The sequence below is a fragment of the Homalodisca vitripennis genome, chromosome 5 (genome assembly GCF_021130785.1).
Source record: "Homalodisca vitripennis isolate AUS2020 chromosome 5, UT_GWSS_2.1, whole genome shotgun sequence".
NCBI lineage: Eukaryota > Metazoa > Arthropoda > Insecta > Hemiptera > Cicadellidae > Homalodisca > Homalodisca vitripennis.
The window spans coordinates 115,295,308-115,312,010 of NC_060211.1; the positions used below are offsets into that span (position 1 = coordinate 115,295,308).

Sequence of the window (16,703 nt, forward strand, 5' to 3'; positions counted from 1 at the left end):
TGGAAGTAGACGCTTTTTAACCCATATGGATCTTGAAAACCAACAGATATATTACTATATATTATCTTGATCGAGGCAGCAATAACTGTGAGACCGTAAATAAATTACAGTAGAACCCCTCATATCCGGCCACCACGGGACCGAGCCCCTGGCCGGATAACGATTCGGCCGGATAAACCAACCTACAGTACACAGCACTTGACGAAACAAAACAATTGTACTGTACTGTACTAACCGCACTGGAAATAATCAACGAACTGTTTACAGGTTGAACCTATTAGCTCAACTGAGGACAAACACAGGAAAATGTAAACAAATAGATACACCAAAATAACACAAGAGTCGTGGGAGACTAGTGCGTGCAACTGCGCGTCTGCAAGCCATGGTAAATAAATTTAGATATTGGCTTCCGGGAAGTGGCCGGATAAACCGAGGTGCGTGCGGTAAAAACCGAGGCCGGATATGAGGGGTTCTACTGTAGACTGGAAGTTAATTTAAACGATTGGAACTGACTCTTTTTGACTACAGTTTTTCAGTTATACGTATGTTATATATCTTTTTCATCGAGACAATAGGACTTGAATTAATATCTTAAACAGAAAGTGGATTTAAACAAACAGAAGTTGATACTTTTGGATCAGATTAGGTTTTCGAGAGATTAGGTTTTATATTTTTGCATACAACAAAACGCAAAATAAAACCAGTAAAAATTGTATTAAAATTTTTATCCTCTTAATCTTGGATACTGAAATAATATTTACCTGATATGTGTACTCCTATTTGAAAAATATTATACGGCTCCATCATATTACATCATAAATGCTTTACTAAGAGGCTACTTCGATTTTGAGAATTGCGAATTTGAGGAATGGGAACATTTCCCGGAACACTTTACAGGTGTTGACATTTTTAAACCTTTTTGATGTTTCAGCTGAAGTTCGTTAGACTGAAATATTTCTTAAGATTTTAATTTCTTTAAATATTAGGTACATCAGTAGATTAATGTAGCTAACAAAGACAAATTTACCCTATAACATTTATTACAGATTCGTTAATGAAGAATAAAATCATCTAATGCATTGGAAAGACTTTTCTGAAAGTCTCTTTAAAAAAATATTATTAAAACAATATTGTAAAACCCACTTTAATGAACAAAGCTGTGAATCTTTGCACATAAGGTAATCAAAACTGGTCGGCTTTCTCGACATTATGACATGCCATGAGAGGTGGTTGGTATAATACCAAAGTATCATAATCTGTAATATAAATTGATGTTGTTTTATATGAAATATGCAGTTTTATTTATTTGCATGACAATCATGTTTTGTGACATAATTTTATTAAAATGTTTTATAACCTTGATAATGTATACATTAGGATTAGAATATTTAAACTAATTAATGTCTTAAGATACATTTTTATACTACATATTGCATAGTTTTTTATATTAATTGAATAAATAACCTTTATACCCTGAAACAGGGTTTGTGTAAGGGAAATAAATAAATTTGTTTACGTTTATAGTCTTGAAAGCATAGAGTAAGTTTGATAGTATCACTTCTTATATCAACCTTTTTGTGTAATCGCTGTTTAGAAAAGAGTAAGATAATTTGTATCTTCTTGATGGGGAAACAAGGCAGACTCAGCTTTTTAATTAATATAAACTAGAAATGCTATTAATTTAAACTAGAAATGCTATTAATTTAAACTAAAAATGCTACTGCATGTTTTGTTTATGATATAATAATCAATTAAACTCTGATATTCTTAATAATGAACATTTAAATAACATCTACATGGTTCCCACTTACATTTGAAAAATTTAATAGGACTTCATCATAAGTAATTATACTAAGTAGTATAAAAACTATGTCTTAAAAAATTGTGTGCGAAGCCTCGGGTATCAGCTAATTAGCTGAATAAGATCAAATAAATTAATTAAAAGCTATAAGTTTGCGTTTTTAAAGATTTCATGTTTCTTTGTATCTTAACAAATAATAAGCCAGTTTCTACATTATTATAACATTGTGTACAGTTTATCTAAAGTGTCTTAGATGTTAACAATCTCATTGAAATTACATATAGGCTACCTAGATGAATAGGTAATTGTAATATAAGGTAGTAATAAACTAAACAGAACAAAAATTCCTTGAATTAATTTTGAAATAAATTAAAGTAAAATAAAAGTAAAAAAGTAAAGAATGTCTCATTTTACCAGGCGAAGTTAGGGCTAAGAAGCCCTCTCTAACACTTAACCTGGGGACCAACAGCTTAAAGGTGACTTCCGAACCACCACCAATGGCCGGGCAGGCGGGCCGCATGCAAGGACAGGATCGCTCAGCGGTCACCTATCCAAGCAGCAGCCACGCTCGATGTTGTTTGATCTGGATAACCGCCGTACCCGCTACACTGCGCCATTGGCGATATAAATTATTGGCAATAAAATATTAATTGGAAAGAGTCAAATTTATGATTATTAATGGTTCTGTAGTTAATAAAAAAATTCTGGTACACTTACAAAATACATCATAAGAGTGCAATTTTTCAGTTATATAATAAAGGCCATTAGTAGTTGTTGTATTATTAATTTTTTGGATATTGTTATAAAAGGATGAGGCATTAACAGTTAAGCTTCAGGAGACTTTTTTTGTTGTAGACTCTAATACAAAGTTTGTTTGTGTAAAATATATAAATAATGTTACAGAGTAACATGTAATTCATCTCTAATATTAATGTAACGATTTTCAGACATTGGATCTGGACCGAGAATGTTTGATAAAAATGAAAAAGGCTGTTAAAGCAATCCATGTATCAGGAAATTGTAAGTATATTTTATTTTTAATATTTCAAAAAGTGTTATCAGCTGTGTACACAGAATTGTGTAAATTATGTTAAAATATATATTTTTCAACTATAAATAAGTTTTTTCAAGCTGTAAAGTTTGGAATTTTTGGATGAAATAAATAAATGTTAGAATTAAGAATATATATGCGGACAAAGTGATTGGTTACATCAACTTAAAGTTTTATTGTATCGGTAAGATACTTTATAAGCTGTTATAATATAAAGTACAATAATCTGAAAACATTGTAGCTTTAACCTTCTAACAGGCCATCGACTAGAATCTAAAGTCTTTTGTTTGATTTTTCTACATATTAAACCATCAGTTCAAATATTAACCCGTATAAGTTTGTTATATGTGTTTTCATAATTTATTAAACTATCCCCCCCCCCCACCCCCCCCCCCCCCCACCCCCCCCCCCCCCCACCCCCCCCCCCCCCCACCCCCCCCCCCCCCCACCCCCCCCCCCCCCCACCCCCCCCAATTATAAATCTAACAAAATAACGTCATCACGTGTGTTGTAAACTTATTGCAGAAAGTCGCGTGATAATCTATCAGAGTATAATAACTTTGTTTACAAATTTCTTCATTCTGCGTTTTCCTCGTTGTCATCATGGTTACTCAAAAGACCAATGTAAAAATATTAGAACTTTAAGTTTATTATTATTTGAATATTTTAGCTATATTTATCCATCGATGTTACTAATGTTGCATATTATTGCAATGATATCCAATTCTGAGTTATATCCATTATTTTAAGTCTCTTGAGTCTTTGCGAAGTTGGTTTAAACTCGAACACAACATTTTCTCTTTGAGCCAGAAATATCAACCAAAAATGGCTAGGTGCAAGTATTATTAAATTATTTTTAATTGCTTCGTGTTTTATATTCTTTATTAACTATGAATGTCTTCTAGCACGGCTTTAACAATTTTTATTACATTCATCCATTTCTTTATCTTACCCTTAATTTAAATCCAAAACGAAACTGCATCTCATAAAAATTATGTTTCAAATACGCCAGAAGAGAGGATGGCTGACTTTCTAACAAGAAGACATCTGTGTGTAACTACTTCTTTCTTAGTGAACACTTATTTTAGTATATCAAACACTCTTTGATTGGTCTTTAGTTAGGTCTTGTTGTAAAACATGTTATAAACGTTTTAATAATAAACATTTATTACTAAAAATATGTTTGTAAATCGTTTTGTTGCGTACTCACGCACTTATTCAAAATAAAAAATTGTATTACTTGAGAAGTAATTAAAAACAAATTCTAATTACATTTTGGAATGACATTTGAGCATAAAAAATTATTGGTAAAATACTTATAGCCAACATTGTATTAAAAACAAAACAAAATATCTTTTATTTTCTAATATTTTTAATACGAAAAGATACTTTCAGAATTAAATTTCAACAAATCATGAAAATTTAATAGTTTAAATTTAATATTTTGGATGAGAGAATAAATACTAAACATATTGTTGCAAAAATACTACGAACATCGGATATATATTACAGGACAAATTAATGGTTAAAAAAATCTTACTGAACATGTTACTCAGAGTTATCCTACTATTATACATTTTCTATTAAATGTAACCACAAATTTAATACATTTTACTCGTTAGTTTTTGGTTTCCAACACATTCAAGCTGTATAATATCGAATTGCCTGTAATACAATTCCAATTTAACGTAATATAAGATAAATCTACCCAGGCTAATACTAGTACTAGTGTAAAGTATATAAGATTTATCTTACATCATAATTTACGGGATTTAAAAAGAAGAAACTTATAACACTTAAATTGGTCTAATGATACTTTTGTTTACTAAACTTCTTATGCTAAAACTTCGTATAAAAGCAAAATACTTACCTATTATATAGTTGGTTGTAAACAAGTTGTCTCTAGTTTTCTGCAATCACTACCTTACAGGAATCTTGTACTCATGGCGGTTGTTAAATCAACCACAAACTCAAGTTTCAACCTCTTACAATAAGCAGGTTGCAGCAAGAACGTTATTACAAGTACTTGTAGGTTATGAGCCACTCACTGCCTAATATAAGAGGCAGGTCTTATATTTTATTTTGGCTTGCCCAGTTACAGAATATGACATTGCTCGGAAACAATCAACCAATAAGTCCCTATTACAACAAATTTATGTAAATTTTATGGACACTGGGGAAAAATACAAGTAAGTGGTCGATATTTCAATCACTAAACATTTACTAAAAAGTTTCCACGTTATCTCGGAAAGTTTTAACTACAAGAAATAGGTAAACACCGTACCAAATATTGCCTTTGGAACAACAAAGTTTGAGGCTACTGTATAAGGTGCGTAACAGAAAATGCGTATCGTAATTAATTCAGAAAAGCAACATTGCGAGACTGCCCTCAACAAAAACATACCATCCCCTTTCTTCGGTGGTTCTCATTAGCCTCATAACAATAATGTGAAAACACTTTTACGTCCGTACTTTTAATCGCAAAATATTGGATGACTTTTTGTTCCACAGATTTTTAAAGTTTTTTCATTGTTTCTTCGGAATGTATCTCAAACTTCTATCAAGAAAAGTAAAATCTTTTGCATGCGTATTAATCAAGTCTTTAACCAAAGAGACATCTATAACCTAACGACCACAAATGCGGGTGTAAAAGTATTTAACATTGTTTATATAGGGAACAAATCAAGGTCGTTTCACTATATCCGGCTGAAACACGAACCGGAAAACTTAAATGATTAATAACGTGTGTCAACAGTACCGGATTGAGCGCATGTGAGGGGAGGGGGCAGAGCAAGGGCGCAGAGTCAGTGACCGCGGGTAACGGTACCCGCTACGTCATCGCCACCGCTCTCCACTGACACTGCGTGCGGCAGCGGCCCTCATTATCGCTATCCGCCGCGCCGGCACAGGTCTCAGTCGCGTTATTGATACCGATGTGATAGTGCTGCGAGAGTGTAGGTAGTGTGATAAGGCGTGCTTCTCAGTGCGAGATTGTGAGCTGGTGGTGCTCCTCGAGTGTATACAACTAGCTACTGTAATCACATCGTACATTCATACCCTGATCTTAAATGAATTAGATAATACTCTTCTAAGAAGCTAATTAGTTTCATTTTCATTTTATTTTTTAACCTAGTTGATAAATTAGAATCAAATTAGTAACACATTCTAGTAATAGTAATAGTAATAACATTCCGTTTTTAATTTTAGAGCACTTTAGATAATATTCAGATTTGTGTTGTTGTGAGTTATTGACTTGATTGGTCCATAGAAGTTCAGGCAATATGATAGACTACTATATATCTTATACATAAATAATTATATCAAATGTAAGATGTTTATCTATTACTGCCAAGGGCGGATATAGTCTTCATTTTCCGGGGGGGGGGGGGAACCATTACCATTACTGTAACAGATAATTATGCAATTCGACACGAAAATAAAACGTTTTGAAAGGAATTTAATCATACTCAAAGTTCAGTTCTTGAAATTAAGTTAATTTTATTCTTTTATGGTTACGTACAAGTATTTTACTCATAAAAACATCCTTTTCCAACTTCTCGATGGGGCCGTGGCCCCTCCCCTGGACCCGTCACTGATTACTGTAATAATAGACTACTATTCTGAACCTTGTCATTTGGAAATCAGAATCACATACATACACAAGTACTAAGATTTTATTTGCTCATATATTTCAAAATAAATCTGCGCCTAGTTGGCCAAGATAGACCTTTTGATTTTCTTAATCAGGGTGTAGTATTTCATATTAACTGTGGAATTACTTCCTTTTTATTCTTTATACCAATGATTTTCAACTCTGAATCAAGGAGTAGGCCTAAATTACTCACATGCAATATGCACTACAGACCTTCTTAGACTGACAATAAGATTTCATTATATTACATACCATGGTGGAACTTCTCTATGTGATTTTTAAACGTTGTTATATAGGCAATCTAATTGTTCTAGTAGATTCTCCTACAATATTGTCCAAAGAGTTGAAACATCTATGACCATGTCAAGTTCTTCAGTACAGTTTATCATTGCAACCTTCATTGGGATAAAAAAAAAATCAAAAGTGTTTGCTTAAGGCTAATGTTCTTTCTAAATGAAAATTTTTTTGAAATCAACATATTTAACTTAGTTTCATACTTGAGTAGCTGCTTTTAGATCACTCCAAAACCACACAAACTTTAGAAGTACATCAAACTACAGAGTTCCCAAGCAATTAGTGATTTTAAACTCAGTTATGCATGTGAGATAAAAGCTTTGACCTGCTTACTTATTTACTAAATTATTCAGGCATTAACCAGGACAACTTTATAATATTTTCGTTTCAAAGGGATTTTTTATAGAACAAAATCAAACTTTATTACATCATGAAATAATGCAATTTGTTCCTAAAAATATACAAACAAATCTCAAAGAGGGATAAAAGGTATACTGAATATAAAGCTGAACGTTCTGACTCATGCACTCAGTGATTGATACAAAGGATGGGGTATTTCCCATTAAGCTAAGTTCAAAAGATCAAAACAAGAGATTTGAAATATTTGTATGCCTTAGACTGGGGACACTGGAAATGATATTTGTATGCCTTTCAGAGGAAATGATGATGTGGGCTATGATAACAGTGATTTAGTGCTGTGTGTGAATGTACCTGTATCAGTGATGTGTACAGTCTATACTACTCGCATACTACTCGCATTTTAACACGAAAATTACAGGCTCAACACATCAAGGCCAATTACTTAATCATCTCAAATGTTTTAATGTTATACCTAAAATTGTTGTATTAAAGTCTTTAGCAAAATTATTATTTTTGGACTATTTTTTTTAATTTGAAATGGTTACTGAGTAATCTTGTTATAATATAGCTAAAGCTAAATAATAGTGTTAATTTTTATGCAAAAATTCCTTCCACATATGGTAATTGACATTGTTCAACAGGAAAATCAGAACTTTGTTGAAATCAGTTTAACATCCTTAGCAAAATCTATTTGTAGTTAGAGAAGTGTTCATTCTGGTAACTAATTAACAATAACATATCAGTATTTTCAACTTTAATATGGTCTTTCAATATCCTGGGCCCCTTGAGCTCCTCCTATCAATATAATAAAATGCAACATTAATCCAATTTTTTAAAATAAATGGAATGATGGTACCATAAACATACTTAAAAGGTAGCTTAGATAAATTAAAGTTCACCTATAATAGAAATTCTTTGGGATTTAAAATTTGTGGTCATCAGAGCCCAAATGTACAAAATTAAAGTCCTGTGTTATTGAAAACATTAAATGTTTAAAGTGTACTTTAACATTATCTTGGTACAGAATCTTAAAAATGCCTTTAGTTTTTGAACTTGTTCCTTAACAGAGCACAAAGATAAATAACGCTTTTTTCCTAATATATAATAAAATGTTCAACACTCTTGTATAAGACATCAAATTATGCATAAACAAACTATGAACATGTTTATGCACTTAAATTTAGATGAAGGCAAAAGTTGTGAGTTATTAGGCAAGACAATAAATAATTAATGTGATTTTGTCATTCATTCGTATTACTGTATATCAAACCATAACCATTATTGGATCTAGTACTTTTCTCAGATAAGTTTAAGCGTTATGTTTGTCTACACTATGTGTAGTCTTTCAGAATAAACAACAAGAATGCATTATTTTGGGCACAACACTATCGAGGTAAAATATAATACTGTACTAATAAAATTATGAATATATTCAATATGGTATGTTATTAAACAAGTAGATGCAGGCTTGACAGTTTTTACCCACTCTGTAATGTTAGGAAATAATACAAACATTAAGACAATCTCATTACAATCCCACTAAAGCCCTAGTGAGTATAATATAAGTTTGCAATTATAATTAGTTGATCTGTGTATTGACCAAGCCCAGCTAAGTACTTATACTTTGTTATCATAACATCTGCCATTGTTTTAATGAATAAAGTAAAATAAAGCCTTTAGTTTTTGGCATGTTCTCTAAAATGGCAACATGTAAAATAGTAGACCTAATATAGAATAATAAAATCTCAGAACAACATATAATTGTTGGCTGCAAGTAGGTTTAACATTTTTGTACAACATTCCCCTCATGATGTAATGGATGTCATTGTACAACTTGTTAAGTAAATTTATATTACTGTTAGTCCCATTTTATTACAAACTCTCGGTACAAAACAATAAAACGTTATTAGGAAAAAGTTACATTATTTCAGTGTTTTCTGATACGAAAAAACATATCAAGTTGTTAAATAAACATAGTAATATGAATGACCAAAGTTAAGTTACACAGTCTGAGAACACTAGAACTGTATTAAAATACTGGCACAGTGCCATAAAGGTGAAAATTGTGGTGATGTGTGAGATTAGAGACATGGTGTGTGGGGTTGGTGAGATATGTTGGTAAGCCTGATGGCTCTGTTACTGTCAGTGTGGGGCGGCCTGTGCCTGTGTTACGGGTTTGTGTTGTTGTCCTCAACAGCTGCTGCTGGAGGCCCCCGCTTGTTTGAGCCACCCTCTGCATGTCTCTACAGCTACCACGCTACCCTACTGCTCAATGAAGCTGCTCCAGGCCGAGGCAAGGACGTAGGATTCCAGGTGACAGCCAGCCTCTCTGTTGAGACCGTGTGGCAGAGCGCCTCGTCACCTCTGAACAAGCTGCTAAAGCTCAAGGTAAGTTGATCCAGTCTATGATAGTTTACTCTTCAGGTAGAATTTAGTGGTATATCTATGAATATATGATGCCATTGATTTCTTCATCAGAACTCTATGTCTTTTATTTGTTCATTTTACAAATGCAGGATTCAGTAAAAATATATTAAAATGGTCCTGAAGAGCTGTATCATCCATAATTAACATCCACTGTCACCTCTGGTTCTCTTTCACATTTCTCTGGGATACTTTCGGTTTGATCTGCAAGATTTAATTCTCCAAATTTTTGTGAGGCTGAGCAAGACTTTCACATTTACTTGGGCATTTACTTGTTATGGCTCGCAACAAGTTTGGGTGTTGAAATAGTTTAACAACTTTTGTAGCTAAGACTTAGTTGTGTGTTCATAATGGAGAGCACATCTAAATTAGGTAAATGAAGAGGTCCATACCTAGGATGGGCTAAAGCACCTTTGTACTCTGCAGCTAAGATTTATGGCTAATTGATGCATGGAAAGATGTATAAATTAGCAGACAGTCAAGACTGTCTCACCTCAGTTCAGCAGATATGAATTCTGAGAATGTTACTGTCCTAGGTATTATGTTTTCACATATGAGGTAAAATTATATCTGCTTCTTGGTAAACAAGATAGGTATTTTAAAGCATGAGTCACATCACTAATGAGTAACATCTCCTATATTTATCTTAAGAGAATAGACATTTATTCCCTAGAAGTCCCTTTCAAGGAATTGGCCATTATCTTGCTATAGGCTTGAAGGCCAATTCAAGTCACAGTCACAAGACTCACAAGTCTGGGAATACATTGCAACTTAAATGGACAATAGTTTCTCTTAAAATCCCAGTAGTACTATAATGTGTGATTCTATTTCCTTCCATATATTTATCACATTTCTGTTCTTAATAAAATAAGATTAGGAAGTTAAAACTAATAGAACATACATAGTACCATTCGGCGATGGATGTATGAAGATAAACCCACAGCATTTTTCTTGCAACAGCGTGTGATGGTGGAGAAGGAGCACCCCCACTCCCTGATTCCAGGTGTAATGCAAGTTTGTATAAATTATTATCTTTGGTCACTAAACGGAAGGTGGCTTAGCACCATTGGGAATAGTCAACTTCCTGATGTCTCTCCTGGGAGATGCTTATTTGATTGCAAAGCCTAATTAACTAATGTTTAAGATAATGTGTTATTTTAGATTAAAAATGTGGTAATCTAAAGGGATAACAGCCTTTCGTGTTCATGGAGTTGCTGTTAAAGAGATAAAAATTAGTGACAATTAATTTGGAGTTATTTCTTTGAAGATTTAATTCATGAAATGTATAAACTCCACTACTATTTTGCTGTTAATATATGAAGTATAAAGTAATCTTATATTAAAAACTGTTTCCACAAAAAATAATAATGTACCTTAACAGCCACTTCTTATTTTATCTAAAAACTGTGTTAACTAGCATACTTACTTGGATGCAGTGGCGTAGCGAAGGGGGGTCCAGGGGGTCCGGACACCCCCCGAAATTTTTAAGACGTATTAAAAAAATAAAGCATGGAGCAGGAGAAAAAAGGACAGTTATCATTACTCTTGTCTACAAACATTAAATTGATTGATTTCACTGATTGAAGTGACCGTTGTTAAAAAATATAATTGTCCTTTCGTTTAAATCATATGGTATAAAACGATACTTTGGGGCTCGGCCTTTCGGATAGTGTTGTGTAATCACGGTATTTCTATAGGGCGCGGTCACGTGACGTCGCAAAGTAACCTGAAACCGTAACACGGCGAACAGTTTAAATTAGCGACCACTTCGTTCAAATTCGTCGTGGGGACGTAAAGTGACTGCTTAGAATTTAGTTACGACGTTGATTTTAGGTATCATAAACTGTAAACGCGTGTATATAAATTATCGAAAAAAAATCACTTTCGGTCGGAAAATACACTTGAAAAACTACTGATTAGAACTTCAACTAATTTGGACTTCAATAATTGAGGTAAACGTGGGGTTTTCGATTGAGTTAGAGGACGACGATTTTTGTTATCATTAAACTGTACACCGTACCTATATAATTATCGAGAAAAAAAATCACTTCCGGTCGGTAAATACCGAAGAAAAGCTCTCAACCGATTCAAGTTTTGACGATTTTTGGATTTCATTGGTTGAGTGGTTGAGGTAAAAGTGATACTTAGGATTATGTTAGGAACGGTGATTTTAGGTATTAATTGAACGCCGACTAATACATATATAATTATCGAGAAAAAACATTTAATATCATTTTAAATTAGAAACTATGGAGTCCCACAGGGATCTATACTTGGACCAGTCTTGTTCCTTGTGTACATCAGCAGGCGGAACTCATCGCTTCTGAGAGGGAAAAAAAACTGAATTCATTGTATTCAGTACGATGTCCGCATAGAGGAAACTGATTCCACCAAGTTCCTCGGAATGTACCTTAATCGAAGTCTGACTTGAGACAATCACATTGAAAGTACCTGCTCAAAGGTTTCTTCAGGCATTTATGCTCTACGGAACCTTTTTAAAATTTTGCTCCTGGTATGTACTAAAATGGCCTTGTACACCCCCATATAATGTACGAGTCGAGGCTATGGGGCAGCTGTTCTAAATACAAATTTGAGCGAGTAATTAGAAGTCAAAAGAAAGCTGTCCGCATCATTTCAAAATTTAAATCCCAAAATTCATGCCAGAGATGCCTTTAGGGGAGCTTGGATTCCTAACTTTGTCCTGTCTCTACATCCTCGATGTCGCCCTGTACTGCCGATTTTAAGTGCGATTGCGATTCGTCCCGGCAGGGCGTCTATCAATACGGGACAAGAGGCAGGGACAACCTTCGGTTACATCCGCACAGAACAGCCGCATTCAAACGTTTGCCATCCGAGGTTTGGTGTTAAGCTGATCAACAAGCTCCCTGATGAAATAAAAAAATTTGAATTAACCAACAAAATTTAAAGGTCGATTGAGACACTTTTTGGTGTCGAGGGTTGTTTTATTCAGTGGAAGAGTTTATAATGAGCCGCTGGGATGAAATTTTAAAGTAATTTTCGATCATCCTCTATTTCTGGTGGTAAAATTTAGAATATAAAACGTATGGCTTGTAAGTATGTATCAGTCTTAGGAATGAGTGTGGACTGTGTATGAAGGGTATGAATGGGGGCAATTTAAAATAGATATACATATTTTCTAAATAATTAAATTTGACGATTGTGTGTAATTTTTATTATTGTTTGACACAATAAAAAGTATTTTTATTATTATATTATTATTTACCTCCGGTCGGAATATACCTGAGGAAAAGCTCTACTGAATCAGATTTTGACGATTTTGGATTTCACTGGTTGAGTCGTTGAGATAAAAGTGGTACTTAGAATTATGTTAGAACATTGATTTTAGGCATCAATTGAACGCCGACTAATACTTATATAATTATCAAAGAAAAAATTGAAAAAATCGCTTCCGGTCAGATAATACACCGGAAAACCTCTACTGATAAGAACTTCCGACTACTTTGGATTTCACTGACTGAGGTATTATTTCATTTTCCTTAGTATATTCCGATGGGAAGTGATTATTTTTGTTTTTTTTTTTTCTCGATAATTATATATTTATTTAGTCGGCGTTGAATTAATCTCTAAATTCAATGTCCTAAACATAATTAATAAGTACTACTTTTACCTCAACCACTCAACCAGTGAAATCCAAAATCGTCAAAAACGAATCAGTAGAGAGCTTTTCTTCGGTATTTACCGACCGGAAAGTGATTTTGTTCTCGATAATTATATAGGTAGTCGAGTACAGTTTAATGATAACAAAACATCGTCGTCCTAACTCAATACAAAATACCACGTTTACCTCAATAACCGAAGTCCGAAGTAGTTGAAGTTCTAATCATTAGAGTTTTTCAGGTGTATTTTATTTCCGACCGAAAGTGAATTTTTTCCGATAATTATATACTCGTCTACAGTGTAATGATACACAAAATCGTCATTATAACTCATTCATAAATACCCCAATCAGTGAAATCCAAAGTGGCCGAACTTCTAATCAGTAGAGTTTTTCCGGTGCATTTTCCGACCGTTAGTTTGATCTGTACCCGAGCAACGCTCGAAAATCGCCCTTCTTTTCTAAAGGGTTTTCGGCCGTCAATGGTCCAATGTCCCCGAAGGGGTATTTCATTTTTCTCCACAGAATATAGTTGAGTCAATTATAGGCTTGAATGAAGCTCTGTTTGTTCTTTTTCTTTCTTATCCAGTGAATCCAACATCACTTTGGTGCCTTCAACTCGGCCAGAATCGAACTTCGTAAAGTTTCTGTAGCTATACAAGAAAATTTGTGGTACTAGAGTTGCTGTGAGAGTTTAATTTGCCTATTACATCTTTTCCACTTTCTATAAGGCGTAGTTATTAAAGCTCCATATTTTTGGTACTTACCTTTTACCAGTGAATTCATTGGCAAATATCACACAAAACGTCCCCCCTGATCCTCCGGTTTCGGACCCCCCCTCCGAAAGAAATTTCTGGCTACGCTACTGCTTGGATGAAAAGAGATTCGCTATAACCAGTGGCATTTATCTGCTATTTATCTATATATTTATATTTGTTATCTGAGTAATTTATTGAGTACGTATATTGTAGCAGAATAACATAAATAATGTGTTAAGTTTATACATTTTTGCTAGTTATAAATTGATTGATTTAAAAAAGCATGCAGCAAGTCAGTGCAGCTTACTTGAATAATCTAATAAATAATTTCTCTGCAATTTTATCTACATAAATAAAAATAAAATGTTGTATGTTGGTAGGAACATTTAGACCGAAGTTCTTTTTATTTTAAAATGCTCGCAATAATCCAAATTTAATCTTTTCAAGGAGAAAACAAGTAGAATATTATGTACATATCCCAAAGTTTCTAATGAAACAGGAAATTCCAAGCATTTTGAGAGACAGTAATGTATTGTAAACACCAATGACAGTGTATAGTATTATCTGACTTTTAGTATCCATGGTCCCATTTAGTGTATCATGGATGCTATTTAAATATTGCTATAAAATTCAATTTAATAAACAAAATTGTGTACATGCATCTAAGGTACTGAACACATAAATGGGATTTTTGGACATTGTGGCATGGAATATTTACAGTAGCTGAAGGAATAAAAAAAGTGATCGGGCACTAACGTGATCCAACAAGCCATTTGCTCCGTTACTACATTATTTAAGGAATAAGTAAGTGAACGCAGCAAGACTGTAACCATTGTAAATAGAATCGAGGGGGTGCTAAGTCAAGATAAGGAAATGGTCAAGGTACTGGATAAGGAGGTGTTATTCAAAGCATAGACATGGCCACTGCTCTGATTTAGCACCCCCTTTCATGATATCAATTAACGTCACGAGTGAGGAAGTGCTATGTCCAGAGGCTGCTAAATTAGGTACATTGTCACTAAAGCAGCTTTCCCATTCAAAATAGGTTGATAATCATATTTTTTGGACTCAAAATGTCCTTACTCATGAATATAAGACACAAATGTTTACCAAGTATATGTGGGAGTAATTAACTAGATAATTTTGCATTCAAGGAAAGTTGAAGTCATCACTTTAATTCCCTGGGTGTACTAACTTTCCTTCATATCTCCAAGTAAGGATTAAGATCAATTGGTCCATAATTCAATGAAGTACCTCCATTGAAGAATACAAGGGAAGATATAATTCAGATTTAGGTTGATTGCCATATTTAATTTTATACATACATGCATACATTGCTGCTACATTTCCTCGTACAATGAAGAATGGTGGTTGTAAAGTCATGATGTGACATGGTGCTGATAGCAGCTATGAAACTCACTGGATTTTGATACAAGAGCAGAGTTGTTTTAAAAGTCTGCAAGAGAGACTGTAATGTCAGTCTGGTTGTGAGTGGTGTTCTGGCATTGAGTGGTTAATACGCTTCAAAGTTGTCTAAGGATTGATATATAACCACTGGCTTTATCATTAAAGTACAATAATTATACTATCATCACTGTCTTTTGTTGTGAATAGTCACTTGGTAAGGAATCTAATTAATCTGATTCCAACAACATTCAAATGGGTGCATGGAAATTATTAATGACAAACCCACTTAGAGAGAGAAAACACTTTACACTTCTTTCATTTATTACACTAGAGAGAGTTGTAGAACGGGTTCCTCATGTTGTATCTCAGTTGTTCAAAGGATTTTTTCACCCAGAAAAACAGGTTGAGTTGATGACCTTCTCCAGTTCAGTTCAGTTGAGTTCTATAAATCATCTTTGAACAATAGGTCCCTCTTTGTACTTGGCTCTAACTCATGAAAGTGAGGTTTTAAAGGTCATCAAATCACTCATCAATGGACGAGATAGAATATAATATATAAACCTTAAAGTCTTGTGCCAAATTTTTAGTGGCACCCCTAACACATTTAATAAATGCATTCTATATTTTTCCGAACCTCTCAAGGCGGTAATTGATAACCCTTGTTTGAGAATTCAAATCCTTAGGATCCAGAGAGCTATAGACCAATAGCTATACTTTAAAGGCTTTTTCTTAGGTGTCTCGAGTGTTTTTCCAGCATTTTGTGTTTAGAAAGAACACTTCCACTCCAGACGCTATATTTCATTTCTTTCATGAGATTGTCCTTTCATTGATGGCCACCCGCCAATATGCCTATGTCTTATTTTTAGATCAAGCAACTCGTTCAATGTAGTCCCTGACAATTGCTTCTATAAAGAATTCCACCAAGTCTGTATCAGAGGCAGGGCTTAGGATTGGGTTTCATCTTTTGTTCTTAACCGAAAGCAAGTGGTAGCTGTTCCTTGTATTGACAGTTCAGGTTGCATCTCTATATATTAGTCTAGTGAGCTGCCTACAAGGTGTGCCACAAGACAAAGCATTTGTATTACTAGTGTAACACAAGGTTATGTCCTTGGGCCTATTCTTTTTCTTTTATTTGTAATCAAAGTACCTGCAGCTGTAAATCAGAGCAACTGGTGTCTCTTTGCAGATGATACATCCTTCAGCATTTCCGACAGAGACAGGGAACATTTAAAAACCAATATCTTCAGTGGTTGGAAAAAATGCTCTTCATTTAAATGTAAAAAAGCTAAACTTTCAAATCTATTTATCTTTTAAAAAAA

General features: G+C 33.8%; 1 protein-coding gene across 1 annotated transcript in view; it reads left to right on the plus strand.

The window, feature by feature from the left end:
• The first annotated feature begins 5,734 nt into the window (after window positions 1-5,734).
• Window positions 5,735-16,703, plus strand: part of LOC124362755 (microsomal triacylglycerol transfer protein) — a 47,040-nt gene continuing 36,071 nt past the window's right edge. Inside the window, exons 1-2 of the mRNA XM_046817517.1 lie at window positions 5,735-5,886; window positions 9,090-9,546. Of these exons, the coding sequence (XP_046673473.1) occupies window positions 9,271-9,546 (276 nt within the window). The 5' untranslated portion in view covers window positions 5,735-5,886; window positions 9,090-9,270. The remainder of the gene's footprint in view (window positions 5,887-9,089; window positions 9,547-16,703) is intronic.